Genomic DNA, 17,443 nt, shown 5'->3' on the forward strand with positions numbered 1-17,443 from the left:
AGATCTATCTAAAGTTCAAGAATAGTGTCATAATTGTCTTGCTGTGTTATGATTGCACTGTGTGGAGTTTAGAGTGTTTATTTTGGGACCTATAGCAGAATCCAGGATATCAAAATAAAACCATAAACCAAGCCTTAAATGCTGGTAAGTTCAAGGAGTAAAAAAAAAAGTCCAAAAGTTACAAGGAGCAAATCCAATCCAAAATGACAGAAATCACTAGGAACATAGAGAACACAGAGCTAGAGCGCATACAGCTATGAGGACAACTCAACATTTAACAAAAAAAAACAGCGACAATATATACATTAGAGGTATTGATGGAAGTGGAAATAGGTGGGGAACTCAGCTGCAGACAATTAACATAACAAGACAGAGTTGACTCAACACAAGACAAAAGGGATCAAAATTACCAAGGTAAAACCTGTTTCCTCATTCAAACCACTGAATGAGGAAAAAAGCTTAACTTGACACAAAGGGACACTGAAAGACAAAGCACAACACAGAAATGAGACGGGAACCAAAATCAGACAAAGGGGAACTTAATACCTCCAGAAAGTCACAGTAGCTTTACAGAATACTTTTAAACACAACTGAATAAAAACAATATGTTGATTAAAAGTAAACTAAATACAGACCAATATTCCAAAAGAAACAAACCTCACACATAAATCATTATCAAACCAAAAAACATGCTGTACTAAAAATTCCAACCCCTGATCTATGACGTGTAATGTGATTACTGTATGTTGTAGCCTTTTTTTTCTCAAGATAATTTAACTTTGATGCCTCATAATAACAATCTGCCATTAGTGTGATTGTTTCACTGTCATATAACAAAGGCCTACAGCATGTAGATCCCACAGCAGGACCTACATATTTGCACTATAATGATAATAATAATATATGAAAGGTCTTGTGGAATGAAACTCATAAAAGCTGCTGGAAATAAGAAAACTCATGATCCACTCTGCAACAAATGGAGGAGGCCACCAAGGTGAGTGACAGGGAGAGCAATTTGTGGACATGAACCCTCTAGCACAGCATGAAAAGCCCACTATCACCAATGTGGGTTTTAAAATAGATATTGAGCTTGACAGTCAAGTGAGAGTAGTAGTGAAATCCAGCTTTTATCAGCTGAGGCAACTGGCCAAAATTAAACCTATCTTGTCAAAAGATGATTTCAGAACAGTAATCCATGCTTTTATTACAACTCCGCTGGATTACTGTAACTCCTTGGTATTAGCCCGTCATCCTTGTCGGGTCTTCAGCAGGTGCAAAATGCTGCCGCACAGCTTTTAACTGGTGCACAAAGCATATTACTCCCGTTTTACCCTCACTACCTGCCTATTCATTTTAGAGTTAATTTTAGTCCTTTTATTTGTTTTTAAAGCCTTAAATGGTCTCGCCTCACTCTACCTATTTGAGCTACTGAACCTGGAAACCCTTTCTTGGTCTCTTAGATCAGCTGACCAGTTGTTGTTGGATGTGCCGAAGACGCAAGACTTTTGAATCTGGTTTGAAGGCCCGCTTTTTCAGTTTGGCTTTGAAGCCAGTATAGAAATGTTCATTTTATTTGGATTTTATTGTTTTTCTGATGTTGGTGTTCTATATCATTTACGGTTGTTGTATTTTTATTTATACTATTTATATTAATATTTTTTCTTATTCTATTTTCAGCACATTGGTCTGCACTGGCTGTTTTTAAAGTGCTTTATAAAAATAGATTGCTTGGCTTTATTTGTTGAACACAGCTGAAAAAAGGAGGTTTAGGTCCATATAGCTGCACAGGATTTCTGAAGGGATTATAAGTAATACTGAGGTTTATCTTGACCAAGAAAGTTCCAACGAATTTGAGGGTGGATGGTTGTGCATAAAGGTACAGGGTACAATTCACTGGAATCTTGGCCTATTAGTTCATTGGTGAAGTTGATTTGAAATGGAGCAGATAAGAGAATTCCTCCCTTTTACATTCCAGGATAACCTCAGGCAGAGCAGAGATAAGCACTGCTCACTCCTCAGTTCTTTGGAAGAATAAAACAGGTTGAAGCCAGTTTGGCGTGGTAGTGGAATAACGACAGAGGAGAACAGTTGTAGTTGCAAAAAAAAGAATCTCAACCACAACAAGAATGGAGATGATTGGCTGAGAAAATGGGGAGTCTTTTTGATTCATAGACCAAGTAGCAAAGCACTTAAGAGTGATATCATGTCAGTAGACAGACTGCTACAAATCTGACACTCTCTGTGTGAGTCAGGAGATCGACTTAAGTTCTTCTCAGTTAGATTTGAGGATCCTGGTTTTACAGTTTAAAGCGGACTTTGACTCAACAGATTAATTCCTTATATATTGATATTTCACTTTATGGTTCGGGTTAGTTTTGATAATAACTGTCTATACCAAATTTTGAATTATAGTTCTATTTAGAATGTATAAATAGCCTAATACTAGGTAAACATGGCAAGAACATTCTGAAATTTGGGGGATTTGTTATAATAACCATATATAACCATTAGAGCTGATAACAAGGCCCTTACTGCTTTATCATAAAAAATCATAATATCTCTAATTATCAATAACAATTCATGCAATTGCAATTAACACTTAAAACGTGCTTGTTTTACAGTAGTCCTTTTAGTCAAATCAGTGGGAATCCTTGCATTTGTGGGACTTGTTTCCCACATCCTGCAGAATGGCAGTTTAGGTACCATTATAGCAGCAAGACCCCATCCCCCACACCTCTTTTGGTCTCTTTTTTTACTCTCAGTTATTTTTCAGGTAATTTAATCTCAGTTACCTCAGAGTAAATATTTTTAATTTTCTTGTTTTTTAGATTATTTAGTTACATTGCACGTGTTTGTACTTACAGGTGTAGCTCTACTCTCTGTGTCAAGGTTTTCTCAGTCAAGACACCGTCTAACATATTTATGACCTCTATTTCTTAGCTGCATGTGCACCACATGTGAGTAAATTTGTGGCCTCTTCACAAAGAAAGTGATACGGGCTACACTGACAGCTAAGTTAAGCGGATGTGCTGTGCTCTGTGCCCTCATGGTCCTAAATGCGCAAACTCCTTGTCACTTTTTGCTTCTATTGCTCGAGCAAATGTGCTTCATTGAAATTGTGCCCCAGAGCACAGCCTACTTGTTGTGAGCTGCACTTTGCTTAACGCAGTGGCAAGTCATCAGACATAATGGATTTGCTGTTGTAGTTTTGTATGTGAGGGGCCCTTTATGCTGTTGAGATTCCCCCCATGATCCTTCAAAGACCTGCAGGTGCCTTTCTCTCTGGGCATCTGGGGAAATGCAGTTTCCTCTCAAAACAGTATTTATACTCTATTTAAATTTGACCTGAATTGTATGGAAGGGTTACATTTTTGTTCTTCCTCGCTGTAAAATTACTGCAAAAATAAATCTGTCACATTTAAAAGTGTGTCCTGGACAAACACCTAGAGGGGAAAAAAATAGAATTCTGCCCTCTGGTGGTTGAAAATAAAATTAGCAAGATTTGTCTTTATTTAAGAAAAAAATCAAAGTTGGTACACTACTCTCACCACTGGTTTTATTCTGTGCAGTAATTATGAATAGACTGTGTAAGTCAGTCAAAAAAATTTAGGCATGCACATAATAAACGTAATAAAGTAAGATACACAATTCTTATAGTTTAATGTAAAGATATACAAGGCTTAAAAATAGCAGCATATAGACCACTGTTAGCGCTTTTAAAATGTTTTATTTAGTCTATTAAAATATACCAGAATTATAAGTCCCCCAGTAAGACCATACCTTTTCAAAGAAGGACCTAGTTGGATCGCATCCAAGAAAAATGCCGGTTGAACAGAAAATGTTGCGTAATTGTCACGGTTCTGGGTCAGTTTTGACCCAGTATTTTGAGTTTTCATGTTTTGGTTTGATTTTGTATTTTTGGTTATCTTCTTGATGATGATGCTGATGATGTTCTATGTTCCAGATTATTCTGGTTAGGTTTAGTTCTTCCCGTGTAAGGTCCGTGTTTCTTAGTCTGCGTCCTTGTGTATTGTTTCCTGTTTTATTTTGAAGGATTGTATCTTATGTCAGTGCGTCCAGCTTCGCTCCCCCTGTCTCGTTAGCCCTGATCTCTCCCAGCTGTGTCTCCCTCCTATCTTCCATTCCCTGATTACTTTCCTGTGTATATTAGCCCTGTGTTTGCCATTGCTTAGCGTCGCACCCTCAGATTTATTCCTGTGTGTTCCAGTTTGCGGTTTCATGGTTTGGTTCGTTTTGTTTGGTGCCAGCAATAAAGCTGTGGTCTTCAGTTACATTTTCGTCTCAGAGTTCTGCATTTGGATCCACATCTCCACCTGCCCGCACACACAGCCCTGACAGTAATGTTTTCTATTAGAAAGGCTAAATGCAAACTATATATTATACAGTTTTCACCAGCAATGGGGAAACACCTGTGTGAAGTTATGAGACTTTGAGCTTTGTTTGCATAAGATTTTCAATAGTGAATGAACACTTCTTCATGTACAATGTACAGCACATAGTTGACATTGCACATATAATCCACCTTCACAACTGTAGACTTGAAGTCATTTCCTGAAAGCACTATCAGCTCACAGCACCCATTTATTTCATGTTGTTACAATGTTTCTGCGAGAAAATGCTATCACCGTTTAAATGTTTCTTACATAGTAAACATCAAAGTGATTTATTGTAAAATCAGTCATTTCATTTTTGCTGATCTTTATAACACCACAGGTATTTTGTACAACATCCATGTTTCCATGTTCAAACCTTATACTGGATTGTCTGTGGTGCAGTTAAAACCAGGTGGCCTGCAGTTTTTAATGCAGTTCAATTATCTATCTGAGAAAGGCCCCAGCAGAGCCGTGGACGGGCTCCGACTCCGCTGAACACAGCAGACAAGAATAAACAGTTCAAACTTAAGACAAACATGTCAGGTATACACAGTCTTCTAACTGAGTGGCCTCTTAAGACACAGCAGTCAAGACATACAATAAACTTATTGGATAATTGAAAATGTTTCAACAACTTTTTGCATTTTTCAGGAGCTGACATGACTGAATTTTGTGACAGGGGGTGCTGCAGCACTCCTACTTCCCACAGAGATGTGATTGATTAATTTTCAGTACATGCATTTATGACCGAATGCACAACCCTTGATAACCCAGGAAATTAAACACATGAGTTTCAACTTCTATTCAAGCTTCATTCCAACAACAGAAGCATTTGCCGTAGAGTTTTCTCACAAAAACATGAAATGAACGGGTGTCGTGAGCTGATAGTACTACTACTTAGTGGCTGCTGTTAAGGAATAATTGCTATAATCTCAATACATGTTCTTAATTGTAAATTAAGCTAGGCATTGTGTGCAAAACCTTTCCCCAGCTAGCTAAAAATGGTACCTTTCTTTTTACAACTTCCATAGTTAAAACCACAAATGTTTCTTTCCTGTTTTTTTGTTGTTGTTGTTGTTGTTTTTTTTTTTACAGTGACAGCTAGACTATCACGCCACATTACCCTGCATTAGTGTAATAAACAGTTTATCTCTCTTTATCTTTTAGGTTTAAATATTTTTCTTCAGATGTTTTGGCAGGAGTAGGTATACTTAATATAACACTTAATATATCAGAATCAGAATCAGAATACTTTATTCATCCCGAGGGATATATACCTCACAGGGTAAGTACACAATTTAATATAGTACAGTATTAATTAATATAGTTTAAGTAATATTTACTTGAAATTAACAAAAACTAAATAAAACCAGAATCAAGCAACCCCTTGATGACAACACGTGTGATAGCCTCCAGCCCCCTTTCGCTATTGGAAAGGCAGTTAAGGCAATGGATGTATAGTTTCTAACATTCATTCTGGGGGTTTGCTAGTGATCCCAATCTCTCCTCCGAGGCTGGTAGGATACAAATTACTGAAGGTTAAGAAACAGAGAGAGAGATACAGAGCGAGAGAGAGAGGGAGAGAGAAAGGTGGGATTTGCTGGCAGTCATCAGAGGGAGGTCGTGTGTGCGCTGATTGGATATAAACACTGGCATAATATGATTTCTGCTTCAAGGAACAGTTCCTGCTGACTGATTTAGACCTGTTCAACATTCGTCTCTTTGACGGAGAAACGTGATTTTCCCAGAGGTGAGGTATGTTTCGACTTTTCAATTGTGTTTACACAAGACAACTTGTGCCTTGCGTTTTATTCTTTTTTTTGGGAGGGGGGCAGGAGGGACTGCGTCATATTTCTTTGTTTAATAGGTAGCTCCTAATAATTATCAATCCTTAATTATAATCGTCATGGCAATGTCAAATGACAAAATTATTTCAGAGTGTTGTGTGAGTGTTTCCATAACCAACAGCCTTATGTTGGCTTATGTCCACAGATCCTGTGTTGATTTGTTTTCTCAAAATTTCTCCTTCTAAAGTTGATTCTAATCAGTCTAATGGTTGTAGAAACCGATAAGCACACTGAGTTCCTGACCTCTGACCTCCATGGAGTGGAGTTGGAGTAATATCAAAAAAGACAATAATAGTTCATTAAATTCTCCAATGATCTCTCAGCCTTAGAGTCATATAAAATAACAAATGAATGCAGACAAGTTCACCAATTAAGAATTAACAGTATTTTTAGATAGTGATAGTTTAAAATCTTTTTGCCACAGTAATGGCATAAAATATTATTAAGACTATTGTTTCAGTTCACAGTAACAGCATAGGGACCTTGGCTGGATATTCCTCAGGTCCTCTTGAAAGAATTCGTAGAGTTCCTTCAAATCAGTTGGTTTCCTGCAGAATCCAGGATCATCAGTTTTATTGGATGTGTCACCTCTTTCCTGTAAAGGTCTGGAAAAAACCCAAACTGTCACCCTCAGATGAGTCCAAATTGGTTAGGATGTTCAGGAACAACTCAAAACTCCTGGAACACCAGCATGACAGACAAAGATTGAGCGATTTCCTAAAAATGACAAGAGGTATTTTTATAGGAGTAGGGGTGAGCTCTTCAAACCAAAGAACACTGCATCAGCTATCAAGCACGATGTTGGTACAATCCAAAAAGTGGTTGAATAATAAAGAAGGAGAACTACCCCCAAATTCTTCAGCTTCACCTCAAATCAGCAGCCAGAAAGTCAAAACTTTGACACAACTGAATATTCCAATGGGACAATGATCCCAAACACACATCAAAACTCGTGTTGGAATGGATAAAGTGATTTAACATTAAATTTTTGCACCAGTCTTCCCAAAGCTCCAACCTCAACAATATTTAAAATTTGTTGACTGTACTTAAAGGCTGCTAGAGGTTAGGAAATCATTCAATTTAGATGAACTCTGCAAAGAAGAGTGGTCAAATATTTAGACAGAATTATGTCAGAAGCGTCTTGAAGGCAAACAAAACCATATGGTTTGGATGCAACTTTGTAAGGGATGTTTAACCAAATATTATTAGTGGGTGTATTGATACTTTTGTCTATGTGGATTGGAGAAAATCTAAAATAAATAAACTTAAGCAACCAATTCTTGTTTTTTAAGTCATTAGAAATGTATGGTGTACAATCGTTCCAAAAGGAACAGTTCAAAGAAATTATTAAAAGCCTAAAATGACCATGATATGCATGATGAGTGTATATGAGCTTTTGAACACAACTGTATGTGTTTCATCATGTGTGCAGTGAGAGAGAGAGAGCAAGCAAAAGCCTGCTAGTCCTGTTACATAAACTAAAACCTGTTGGGTGCAGCATCATGCGGGCTCATGTGTAGTTGTGTGGGTATTTCTGATGCTTTGGGGATCTTAATGTGTTTACAGAGTCACTTTATGGAGGCTCATCTCACTAATGAAGAAGAACAGCAAATTCCCACAGCTGAAATTACATGATGACAAGTTATTGTCATAGTTAAAAACTCTATAAATATAAATGAAAACACAACTATGCATTTGTGCCACAGCAAGGCAGAGCTCCACTAATATGTCTGTCAGTGGGGTTGACCACCACAGTTTTTTCTATTTTGCTGTAAAATTGTCCACAGCTGGTTACGGTGTAAGAGCATGGAGTAAATGGAAATCACTTTCATTTTTAGTTCTTGTTAGTCTTTGCATGCTGCTTCCACTTTTTAGATTTTTGGATGCAGATCAAATAGAAATTCGTTTAAAATCGTTCATGGGGTCAAACTGTTTTCTCTGTATTTACAGGTAGAGAATAGAATATGTTACACCACATCCTGATTTAATCTTTGTTTACTCACTAATGACCTCTGAGTGACCTTCTGTAGCTTTGTGATGACCTATGCATGGCCAGCCTGGTGCACCTCTGAATGATGAAGGCTTCTTACATATTCATCATCCTCTTTCTACTCGACAGGACTGTGGTAAAGTATTTTATTGTGCCAGCAATGACCAAACGATACCTGATACTTGAAAAAAAAGCTCTGTAGCTGTAGAACTGCAGCTGTACAACATCCAGTGAAATGCCAGTTTATTAGGCACTCTTTGCAAAAAGCCCTAGTGGGGATTACCAGAATGAATATAGATTGTGAACAGATAGTAAGCATTGGTCTAAGAGTATCCATAATAATGTTAAAAGTCTATAAAAGAAAAGCATGCAAAGGAAAAAAGTATATAGATGATTTTAAATCTCAGTCATTTGTAAGCCACAGAACTTGTGTCCTTTATCGTCATGTAATTTAAATGCAAGTGTTGACTAATGTAAAGCTAAAATATTGTCATATGTTCACTTTTGTATTTTAATATACCAATTTGAAACCAAAAGGACATTTCTGTTAGTCCTCATTTTCACATTCCACATTCAAAGAGGTGTTTGTGGGTTTAGACCTGGTTTAAGGGTTAAAATTGGTATTAGGCTTAAGTGGTTGGGTCTGACTGAGGGTACAGGTTGGGTTTAGTATTTAGTGGCTATAAATGATCATTTCAGGTCATTTGTGTGTATGTGTGTGTGTGTAGAGTATATCAGCGAGGACTGTTGAAGATATGGTGGCAGAATGGATCCGCTACAGAAATGAGTGTCTGGTCAGGATGAGCGCAGAACCCGGACCAGACGGTAATCCACACATATGCTCAATAATCATATTAATGCTAAAACATACATTAATTAGATTTAACGCTTAAATATAATCCATTAATTTAAGCGTTAAATCATTTAATTTAGAATAAATGTGCAAACATGGTGAAAGTTTTATAGAACATTCATCCATCTCACCGACTGATTATAAAACACAATTCATTCATTCTTATTCTGTCTCCAGAATTAGTATGCAGTCGTATGTTTGACGAATATGCTTGTTGGTCAGATGGACAACCCAACTCTACAGTCAAGGTGCCCTGCCCCTGGTACCTACCTTGGTACAACCAAGGTAGGTACCAGGTTGCAAACACACATATATAGATACATTTAGGTAAAGGGTTTTTTTTTACAATTACACATTTTCCTGCATTTTTTCCCAGCACACCACAACAATGAGTTTTAAATGAAACAACTCAGATGTGACTATGTGACTTGCAAACCTTTAGCTTTTAGCGATTCAATTCAAATAGCTTAATAAAAAACTTTATTAACTGTTTTGGAATTACAGCCATTCAGAAGCTCAAAAAATAATTGGACTGACAAACACTTTCATGGCCATGTGAGAGCTGTTCCCTTGTTATGTTGGGATAATTTAAGCCGATAAAAGATTGTTGATTTTAAGTGTTGAACTTGTATTTGATAACTGTTCATTACAATTCTCAATATGAGGTCCAAAGAGATGAAGGTGACAGACATGGTGGCCATCATTATGACAAAATAAAAAATAAAAAACCCAAAATAAACCTATAAGAAAGACGGCAAAACTTTAAGTGTGCCAAAAGAAGGAACACAGGATAGAACTCAACAACATTAAAAGGTCAGAAAGACCACAGAGCATAACTAAGCTGGATGAATGCAGATTAGGTACCATTGTAAAAGTCTACAATTAAGAGCCACCTTCTGATACAAACTGATACACATGAAAGAGCCGGCACAGTTTTGGAAAACCATTGATATTTGGAGAGATTAAACCAAGATTAATTTGTACCAGAATGATGGGAAAACAGAAACAGTTCAAAGCATACTGCATTATCTGTCAAATATGGAGGCCATAACGTTATGGCATGGGCATGTATGGCTGCCACTAGAACCGGGTCACTGGTGGTTACTGATAACTGCTGATTACTGATAAAATGGTGGTGACTGCTCTTAGAAGAAGCAGGGATAATTCTGAAGTGTACAGGGCTATTCTATTTGCTCACAGTCATTGCTATTCAGACAATTTCTGCAAAACTGATGGGGCCGTACTTCACAGTGCAAATGGTTAGTGATCTAAAATATGCTTTAAAAGCAACCCAAGAGCTTCTCAAAACAAAGAAATGGGATATTCTTCAAGTCAGTCGCCTCAACTAAACCCACCAGAGCAAAGCAGCTTTTCCGTTATTCAGTAAAAAACTGAATGCAAAAAGACCTAAAACAGGCAGCAACTGAAGATGGCTGCAGTAAAAATCTGGCAGAGCATTTCAAGAAACAAAATCCACTATTTGGGCATGTCCATGGGTTCTAGACTTCGGTGACTTAAATGACTACAACTGATACTTATTCAAATATTCAAAACAATACTTCTATCCAATGTCCAAATAAGTGACTGTATTTTAAACCCATGTTAAATATTTGATTTTAAAATCTGCTGTAGTGATGTACAGATAATAAATGATTAAAAAAAATATCGCTATCCAAAAACACATGGACATAGCAACAGGCTATATACACACAGATAAAAGCATTGTTTTAATCACAGGCATGTGTTTTAGCCTCTTTTCTGTTTTCCTGTAGTGCGTAGTGGCTTTGTGTTGCGTGAGTGTGGCCCTGATGGCAAATGGGCCACCAGAAACTCCAGTCAAACCTGGAGGGATCATTCTCAGTGCCAACCTGAGGACAGCCAACAGGAGGAGGTATGCCAGGAGCATATGGGAAAATTGGTCAGAAAATAATTAATCAGAAAACTGTCACCAAAGTAGAATTGATTTAAAATTAATTTAAAAAGTGTGAAACTGCAAAATCAGTAGAATCAATGCTTTATTTTTCCATTTGAAAGTGCACAACTATTCTGAATAACAGATTTTAAAACAATTAGGGTTTAGTAAAAGGAAGTTACGTAGGTTCATATTTAGTGGCCTCACAGTAATAACCCACCCTTGTCTTTTTGTTTTCTTCTGTGTAGGAGAAGCAAATTATTATTTATGCCTGCTTTTGGGTCATGTACACAGTGGGCTACTCTCTCAGTCTGGTCAGTCTCTGTGTGGCTCTGATTATTCTTCTCTTTTTCAGGTAGGTAATCTGTCTCATACTCTAACATTTCTCCAAGTAGCATTTAAGCAGACTTTCTTCTCAAAACCAACTTTTCTTAACTAGAGCTGTGAAGCTCTTGCAAGTGCAAATACCATAACAACAATAATCCATGAAACATGGGGAAATTACATGAGCCTTAGCACTGCAGCTATAAGCTCTGTTGTTACAAAAAATTTGAAACGAAAAGTGAAATCAATCTCACTCTCTATGAGCCACATGTTTAGCAGGCTGACTTTGTTTTGTGATTATTATGTTTTTAACATTATTTAACCTTTGTGAAACTTGCAGTAAGCTCCACTGTACCAGAAACTACATCCACAGCAACTTGTTTGCGTCGTTCATTCTGCGAGCTCTCTCCATCCTGACTAAAGATGCTCTACTGGGTAAAACCTACCTGGAGTTCGCAGACAACAGGGAAATCTTTGAAGTGAACAGTAACCAGGTTATAAGCATAAAAACTTGTATTATTTCAGTGATACTAATATATGTGTCATTTCACAGATGACATAGTTGAATATATTTCACACCCCTTCCTTGGACCGCTTCATCATTCATGCGAGATAACATATAGTAATACTAAGTGATAATTAGTTATTAATTTGACTTTATAAATTGTTACATTATAAAATAAAAGTGTTCATTACTCGGGCAGTTTTTTTAATTTCCTCATATAGACTTAAGTATAGCCAGGGACTCTGAAGATTCATAACTGTTAGAAGTGACGGATATTTCTTAATTCTACTTTTTTGTATCTCCTCCTAAAAACACACTTAAATATTAGGCATTGTCCAGCTGCCTTGTGGCTCAAGTGCTGATGCATTACTGTGTGGGAGCCAACTACTACTGGCTTCTCGTGGAAGGCCTGTATCTGCACAACTTGCTGGCGCTGATGGCTTTCTCTGAAAACTGCTTTTTTGGTGGATATCTGTTGATAGGCTGGGGTAAGCCAAGGACACCAGACAAAAGTAGCTACATACAACACAAAGGAAATGAAGTAGTTAAAGGCTTGGTTCACATTATGGCAAAATTGGTTAGGTCAATCTCACAATCCTGAATTTTCTCTGCTTACCTGAACTGTCGTTGTTTCAGGCACCCCAGTGTTATTTGTCTTTCCCTGGATTCTTGTACGTTACATGTATGAAGACACAAGGTGAACTTTTAGTCTGACTTTTTTAATAATTATTTTGCTGACTTTGTGCTGCCTTGTACTTATTTGTATTCTTTTCTCGTCTCTTCTTTAATCTCTTAACTACACTCTACATCATAGCTTTAGTATATGTATGCAGTAGTTTTAACACCATTTTGTTCTGTAGTAAGTCTCCATGCTTTTACCGTGATAAAAAAAAGTGTTGATGTAATGGTAATATATACATAATGCATATGTTATTACAATGCATGAAGTCAGAATGGAGCACTTCAGTAAATAAAAACTGCTTATCATCTTCATGCAATGTCTGTGTTTTTCAGGTGTTGGGAAATAAATGAAAACATGGCTTACTGGTGTATAATCCGTATCCCTATTCTCCTGGCCATAATGGTAATAGACACAAATATAAAGGTTATAAAGTAAATTTGTCAGTATGAACAATCATGTGTGAGTTATGTGACCATAAACAGCCCTGTGACCTACAGGGGGCGGGGCACTCTGTACATCATAGTCACCTACATATCACCTCCAGCTTTCAAATTAAAACTAAAATGACTAAAATAATAATTACAAAATAAATATACTAATGAGTCTGTTTCTCTTATTTTATCTTTTCAGGTTAACTTCTTCATCTTTATTCGCATCATTCTGATCCTTATATCTAAACTGAAAGCCCATCAGATGAGATATACTGACTATAAATTCAGGTATGTAGATAACAACAAAGTAATGAACACTGACAATGACAAAAGATACGGTTTTTCTCGATCGCCGCAATTCTCACAGCAGAAAAAGTCATTCTGGCATTTTTCATAACATGTTGTCACATGCACCTGTGACACAGACTGACAGTATGTATTTCTATGTGTTCCAAGTAAACCTGTGAGAGTGTGTAAACTTCTGACAGTATAAATATTTGAACAAAACTTGAAGTAACTTGACTGGAAATACTAATACAGTATCCAGAGAAGTGAGAGCTCCAGAGAGAGAGTGTGCTGATGAGTTTTTTAGATTCAAGTTAGAAGTGCCTCAACACAGTAACAAATATCTTTCGTAGTGAAGTATGTGTAGTAACCATAGCATTGTGTGTAAAAACGCCTGGAATGTCTAATGTGGGTGAGGGAAAGCGTTACTGATTTGAGAACTGCATTATGTATAGTGAGAATTTTTTATTAGCACTAAGATGAGTGGAGGTGCTTTCATCTCCTTGTTGTCTTGACATAATTATCTAATGTTTGACCTAATTTGCTCACCTATCTTTAATTTAGTTTAATTTTAGTTTTTTTTCCTTTCGTTTTTGCTTAGCAACTACAAAAATCAGGTGAAAATAAAACATGAATTAACTAATTGATAGACTTTTTTGTAAGAATCTTGTGTGTAAGTGTAAAGATCAAAACTCACACATATACAGACAGTAATTAAGAGAAGACAAGTGAGGGAACTCTGTTACATCGCTTGACATAACCTTTGCCTACAAAAGCATATCACTGCTTCAGTGAGTTTAATAACAGTTCAACAAGTAAACACCAGGGAACATTTGATTCTCATGTTTCTCTCCAGACTGGCCAAATCCACATTGACCCTGATCCCTCTGCTGGGGATCCATGAAGTTGTGTTTGCGGCGTTGACGAATGTGCAAACAGATGGAGTCTTTCACAATATCAACCTCTTCTTCCAGCTCTTCTTGAACTCTTTTCAGGTATAATCAAGAATCTGCACCTAGATAATATTTACCATCATAATAATTTGCAGATAAAAGTAGCAAAACACTACTAAATGACCTCTAATACAAACTCTTTACAGGGTTTACTTGTAGCCGTCCTGTACTGTTTTGTCAACAAGGAGGTATGTAGCATGTGATGTGGTGGACAAAACAAACTTCTCATAATATTAATCATTACATTTTTGAATGAAGCCTCAGTTTAAGGTTAGAGCGGGGCTTGTTTAAGGTCAGCGTACAGGTTATAGTTAGCTGAATTGAATGGACAGCCGAGAAATTCATGTAAGTCAATGTAATGCCCATCTGGAGTGAAAAGGGACTAGGTGACACTAGAAAAGGTGCAGGCCCTCTTGGTCTTGATGTCGTTCATATGTTCTACAGTTTAAGAATCAAGACATGCGTCTCTTGTAAATGTTTTTCATGTTCAGCAGAGGATGTGTTACTCATTTTTTGCAGATTTTAGCTTTTGCATTTGAGATATTTCCCTTACTTGCAAACACTCTTTGCAGTGTTTAGCCTCTTCATTTTCTTAGTCGTTAACCCAGTCTCTAAGTCAAGTTTCCAAATTCAGTTCTCGTTATTATCCTATTTCAAGCTTCTTTTCCTCCCCTTTCTTACAGGTGCAAGCAGAAATAAAGGCTACATGGCAGAGGCTGAAGCTGTGGTTGACTTACCTAGATGAACTGAGAAATAGTGACAGTAACACACTGCAGGTGGGTGTCAATACAGTGTACATAGGAAGCCACCTCATTTAGCTAATCAGCATCATATTTAATCGTTATTTCCCCTCTTCTCACCGCCATCTTGCTTTAGTTGGTTGTGCTTTTTGTGGCTTTTATTGTTGCTCTTAGGTTTGTTTAAATAGGATCATGCATGTCACTTGCCTCTGCAGTGAGTGGAGTCAGGGGTCGCCTTAGGGAAATAAGGTCTCTCCTACTGTCACTGAAAGCTTTCTATATTGCCACTGCCTCAATTTAAAGTTTGCCAGCCCTCAGATAAAGGATAAATTTTGACCTGGGTCCAGTGGCAACCAGTGCCAATAACATGCTGTAAATGTAATAATAATAATAATAATGTAAAAAAAAAACTTATTTTACAGTGGTTTTTGCTGTGTTATTTATATAATTTGTGCATTAAAGAGAAACTGAAAACTTGCATAAAGGCTAATAAAACAGGCAGAGCAAAAAACATATGATTTATATAGGAATTTCTGTTTTGTAAGAGAAGGTAGCTAGTTATCCTTTGATTAGGGGCACTGTGCTGGTAAGTTTCTAGAAATTTTAATAAAACTGATGTTTCTTCAAATGTGATTATCAGCTAATATTTGAAAATAATACGTGCTGTAATATAAATATTAGCCTAGTCCTTTCCCAAGGCCACACATTTTGATTATGTGCCCATTTGTAAGCTATTAATCAGCACGATGCTTGTTCACTGACTCAGTGAAATAAAATTAATTAAAATGGTTTCTTCCTTTTTGTGCTTATAGTTGTGTTTACATTTTTATGCAGACTCCTGTCAGCATGCCTCCATCTTCCCAGTGTCACCATCTGTCTCTTTACAAGCTACCTGACGGCTGCCCAGAGGTCAGCCACCTCTCTCCTATGCCCCACACCTCTCTTTCACCAGCTCCTCACCCTCAGGTTCCCACTACTGACTGCTACGCCTACCACCAAGACAAGATGGGAGACAAATAGGTGAAAACTTCCTGGCATGTCGCTGCTCATACTAAGGATAGAGGAGAGGATGATGAGAAATTACATGAAATGTATTGCTAAAAAATTCAAAATGGTCTTAATATTTCTTAAATAATTTGAAACTTTAAGTAATTAGCATGTCCAATCAAGACACTCTTTGACTAAGGTCAAGATTTCACAGCACAAATGGCTTTCACAATCAGAGGGTTATATTATGTTATCCTCTGTAGGTGGATCTGTATTTAGGCATCAGGCATTTTTTTGACTGCTCTGTATTTCTTCAAGGCAACAGAGTGAATCTCAAGTATGACTCCCTTCTCTGAGCACTTGATTAAACATAAAATAAAACAGTGACATTGTCACTTTGTGGACAATTAAAGGGTCATATCCTGCAGCATAAAAAAGCAGTTCTCATTTTATTCACACAGAGGAAATAACTATTTTATTTCTTTTGCTATTCAAGCGGATGTGAATTTTTTTCAATTAACAATATTATCTATCTTACTGTGCACGGTTGGATCTTAACTCTCCATGCAGCCATCCAAGGTACTTTTGCAAGTTATTATAATAGCTCATTCAATTCCCCACAGAACATATTTAGACATTCATTTCCACTTTTATAATGCAACTGATAAATGAGAGCAATTAAGCAAAAAATGAATACTCAGAACAAGACTAATTGCATAAAAATATTACACTGGTAATGAAGGTAAAACTTGTTTGCAGTCATTTATTTAAAAAAGCAATGTGATGTGTTGGTCTTATTTGAACCACTTTGACTGTGTTAAATCCCTCTTTCAAAAAATAATCTGTCACTGTAAATGTGTGTAAAACTAACTTAAAATTGTAACAATCCAGATGAACAATCCAGTAAGGTTTTACTGGCACTGCCACCATCTAGTGACAGAAACAGAAAACACACTGTAAAAGGGAGAATTTCACACTCCTATGAAATCATGCAGGTTTAATGAACTGCTTATTTTGCTGGCAGTTCTACTGTTGAGTAATGTCTCAACTCTACATCATATACATAATTTGCTACAGGTTTTATTGAACAAAGTTATAGCATAGATTCTCTATTAGCATTATGTTCATTTCCATAGGGGAAAAAACAAAACAAAAACTACTTATGTTCTCTTTTTAAATACTAGTAAAGCAAATGTGGGAAAAAATGTTAGCTCCCCTTCCAAAAAAGGGGTGTAGGTGAGGTAATGTACATTTAAATTGTCGTTGTCTAAAAGTCAGATTTTGAAAGGTTAGTTAAATGTGACATTTGGCCTAAATATATACTTTTTGTTTTAGTCCAACTACTGCTGTGTTTTATGATATAAGATGTAACAGTGTTCGTGACTTTTCTTATCGATTTACTTTTAATAATATAGTGTTACTAGATATACTGTTTATATTCAAATGTCACAAACATACAGTGATTGTAACTGAAATAACGTGAATAATAAAAAGACTAGTTGTAGAGTCTTGAGTGATGTGCTTATTGGACCAAGGAAGC

General features: G+C 36.7%; 1 protein-coding gene across 6 annotated transcripts; it reads left to right on the forward strand.

The window, feature by feature from the left end:
* Positions 1-1,475: 1,475 nt before the first annotated feature.
* On the forward strand, positions 1,476-17,373 carry gipr (gastric inhibitory polypeptide receptor). 6 transcript variants are annotated; one of them, XM_082501889.1, is made up of 16 exons: positions 1,476-1,514; positions 6,071-6,149; positions 8,272-8,367; positions 8,960-9,056; positions 9,262-9,369; positions 10,857-10,975; positions 11,245-11,351; positions 11,661-11,814; positions 12,154-12,313; positions 12,462-12,522; positions 12,840-12,909; positions 13,138-13,226; positions 14,080-14,218; positions 14,323-14,364; positions 14,860-14,952; positions 15,751-17,373. In XM_082501889.1, exons 3-16 carry the CDS (start codon positions 8,314-8,316, stop codon positions 15,934-15,936), a joined length of 1,479 nt encoding a protein of 492 aa, XP_082358015.1. In that variant the 5' UTR covers positions 1,476-1,514; positions 6,071-6,149; positions 8,272-8,313; the 3' UTR covers positions 15,937-17,373. The 6 variants fall into 6 exon arrangements, with proteins under 6 accessions (XP_082358015.1, XP_082358014.1, XP_082358017.1 ...); XM_082501888.1 differs by lacking the exon at positions 1,476-1,514 and having other exon boundaries at positions 5,948-6,149; XM_082501891.1 differs by lacking the exon at positions 1,476-1,514 and having other exon boundaries at positions 5,948-6,149; positions 10,857-10,974; positions 11,277-11,351.
* Positions 17,374-17,443: the final 70 nt, after the last annotated feature.

This window comes from Aulonocara stuartgranti, assembly GCF_965226115.1.
Source record: "Aulonocara stuartgranti genome assembly, chromosome: 14".
NCBI lineage: Eukaryota > Metazoa > Chordata > Actinopteri > Cichliformes > Cichlidae > Aulonocara > Aulonocara stuartgranti.

What these genes read in the sequence shown, in the direction of transcription:
- gipr (XM_082501889.1), top strand. Translation starts at nt 8,314, where the DNA reads ATGATGAAGGCTTCTTACATATTCATCATCCTCTTTCTACTCGACAGG. An exon ending in CCTACCTTGGTACAACCAAG is followed by an intron (nt 9,370 to 10,856) that starts GTAGGTACCAGG and finishes GTTTTCCTGTAG; the next exon opens with TGCGTAGTGGCTTTGTGTTG. An exon ending in TATACTGACTATAAATTCAG is followed by an intron (nt 13,227 to 14,079) that starts GTATGTAGATAA and finishes GTTTCTCTCCAG; the next exon opens with ACTGGCCAAATCCACATTGA.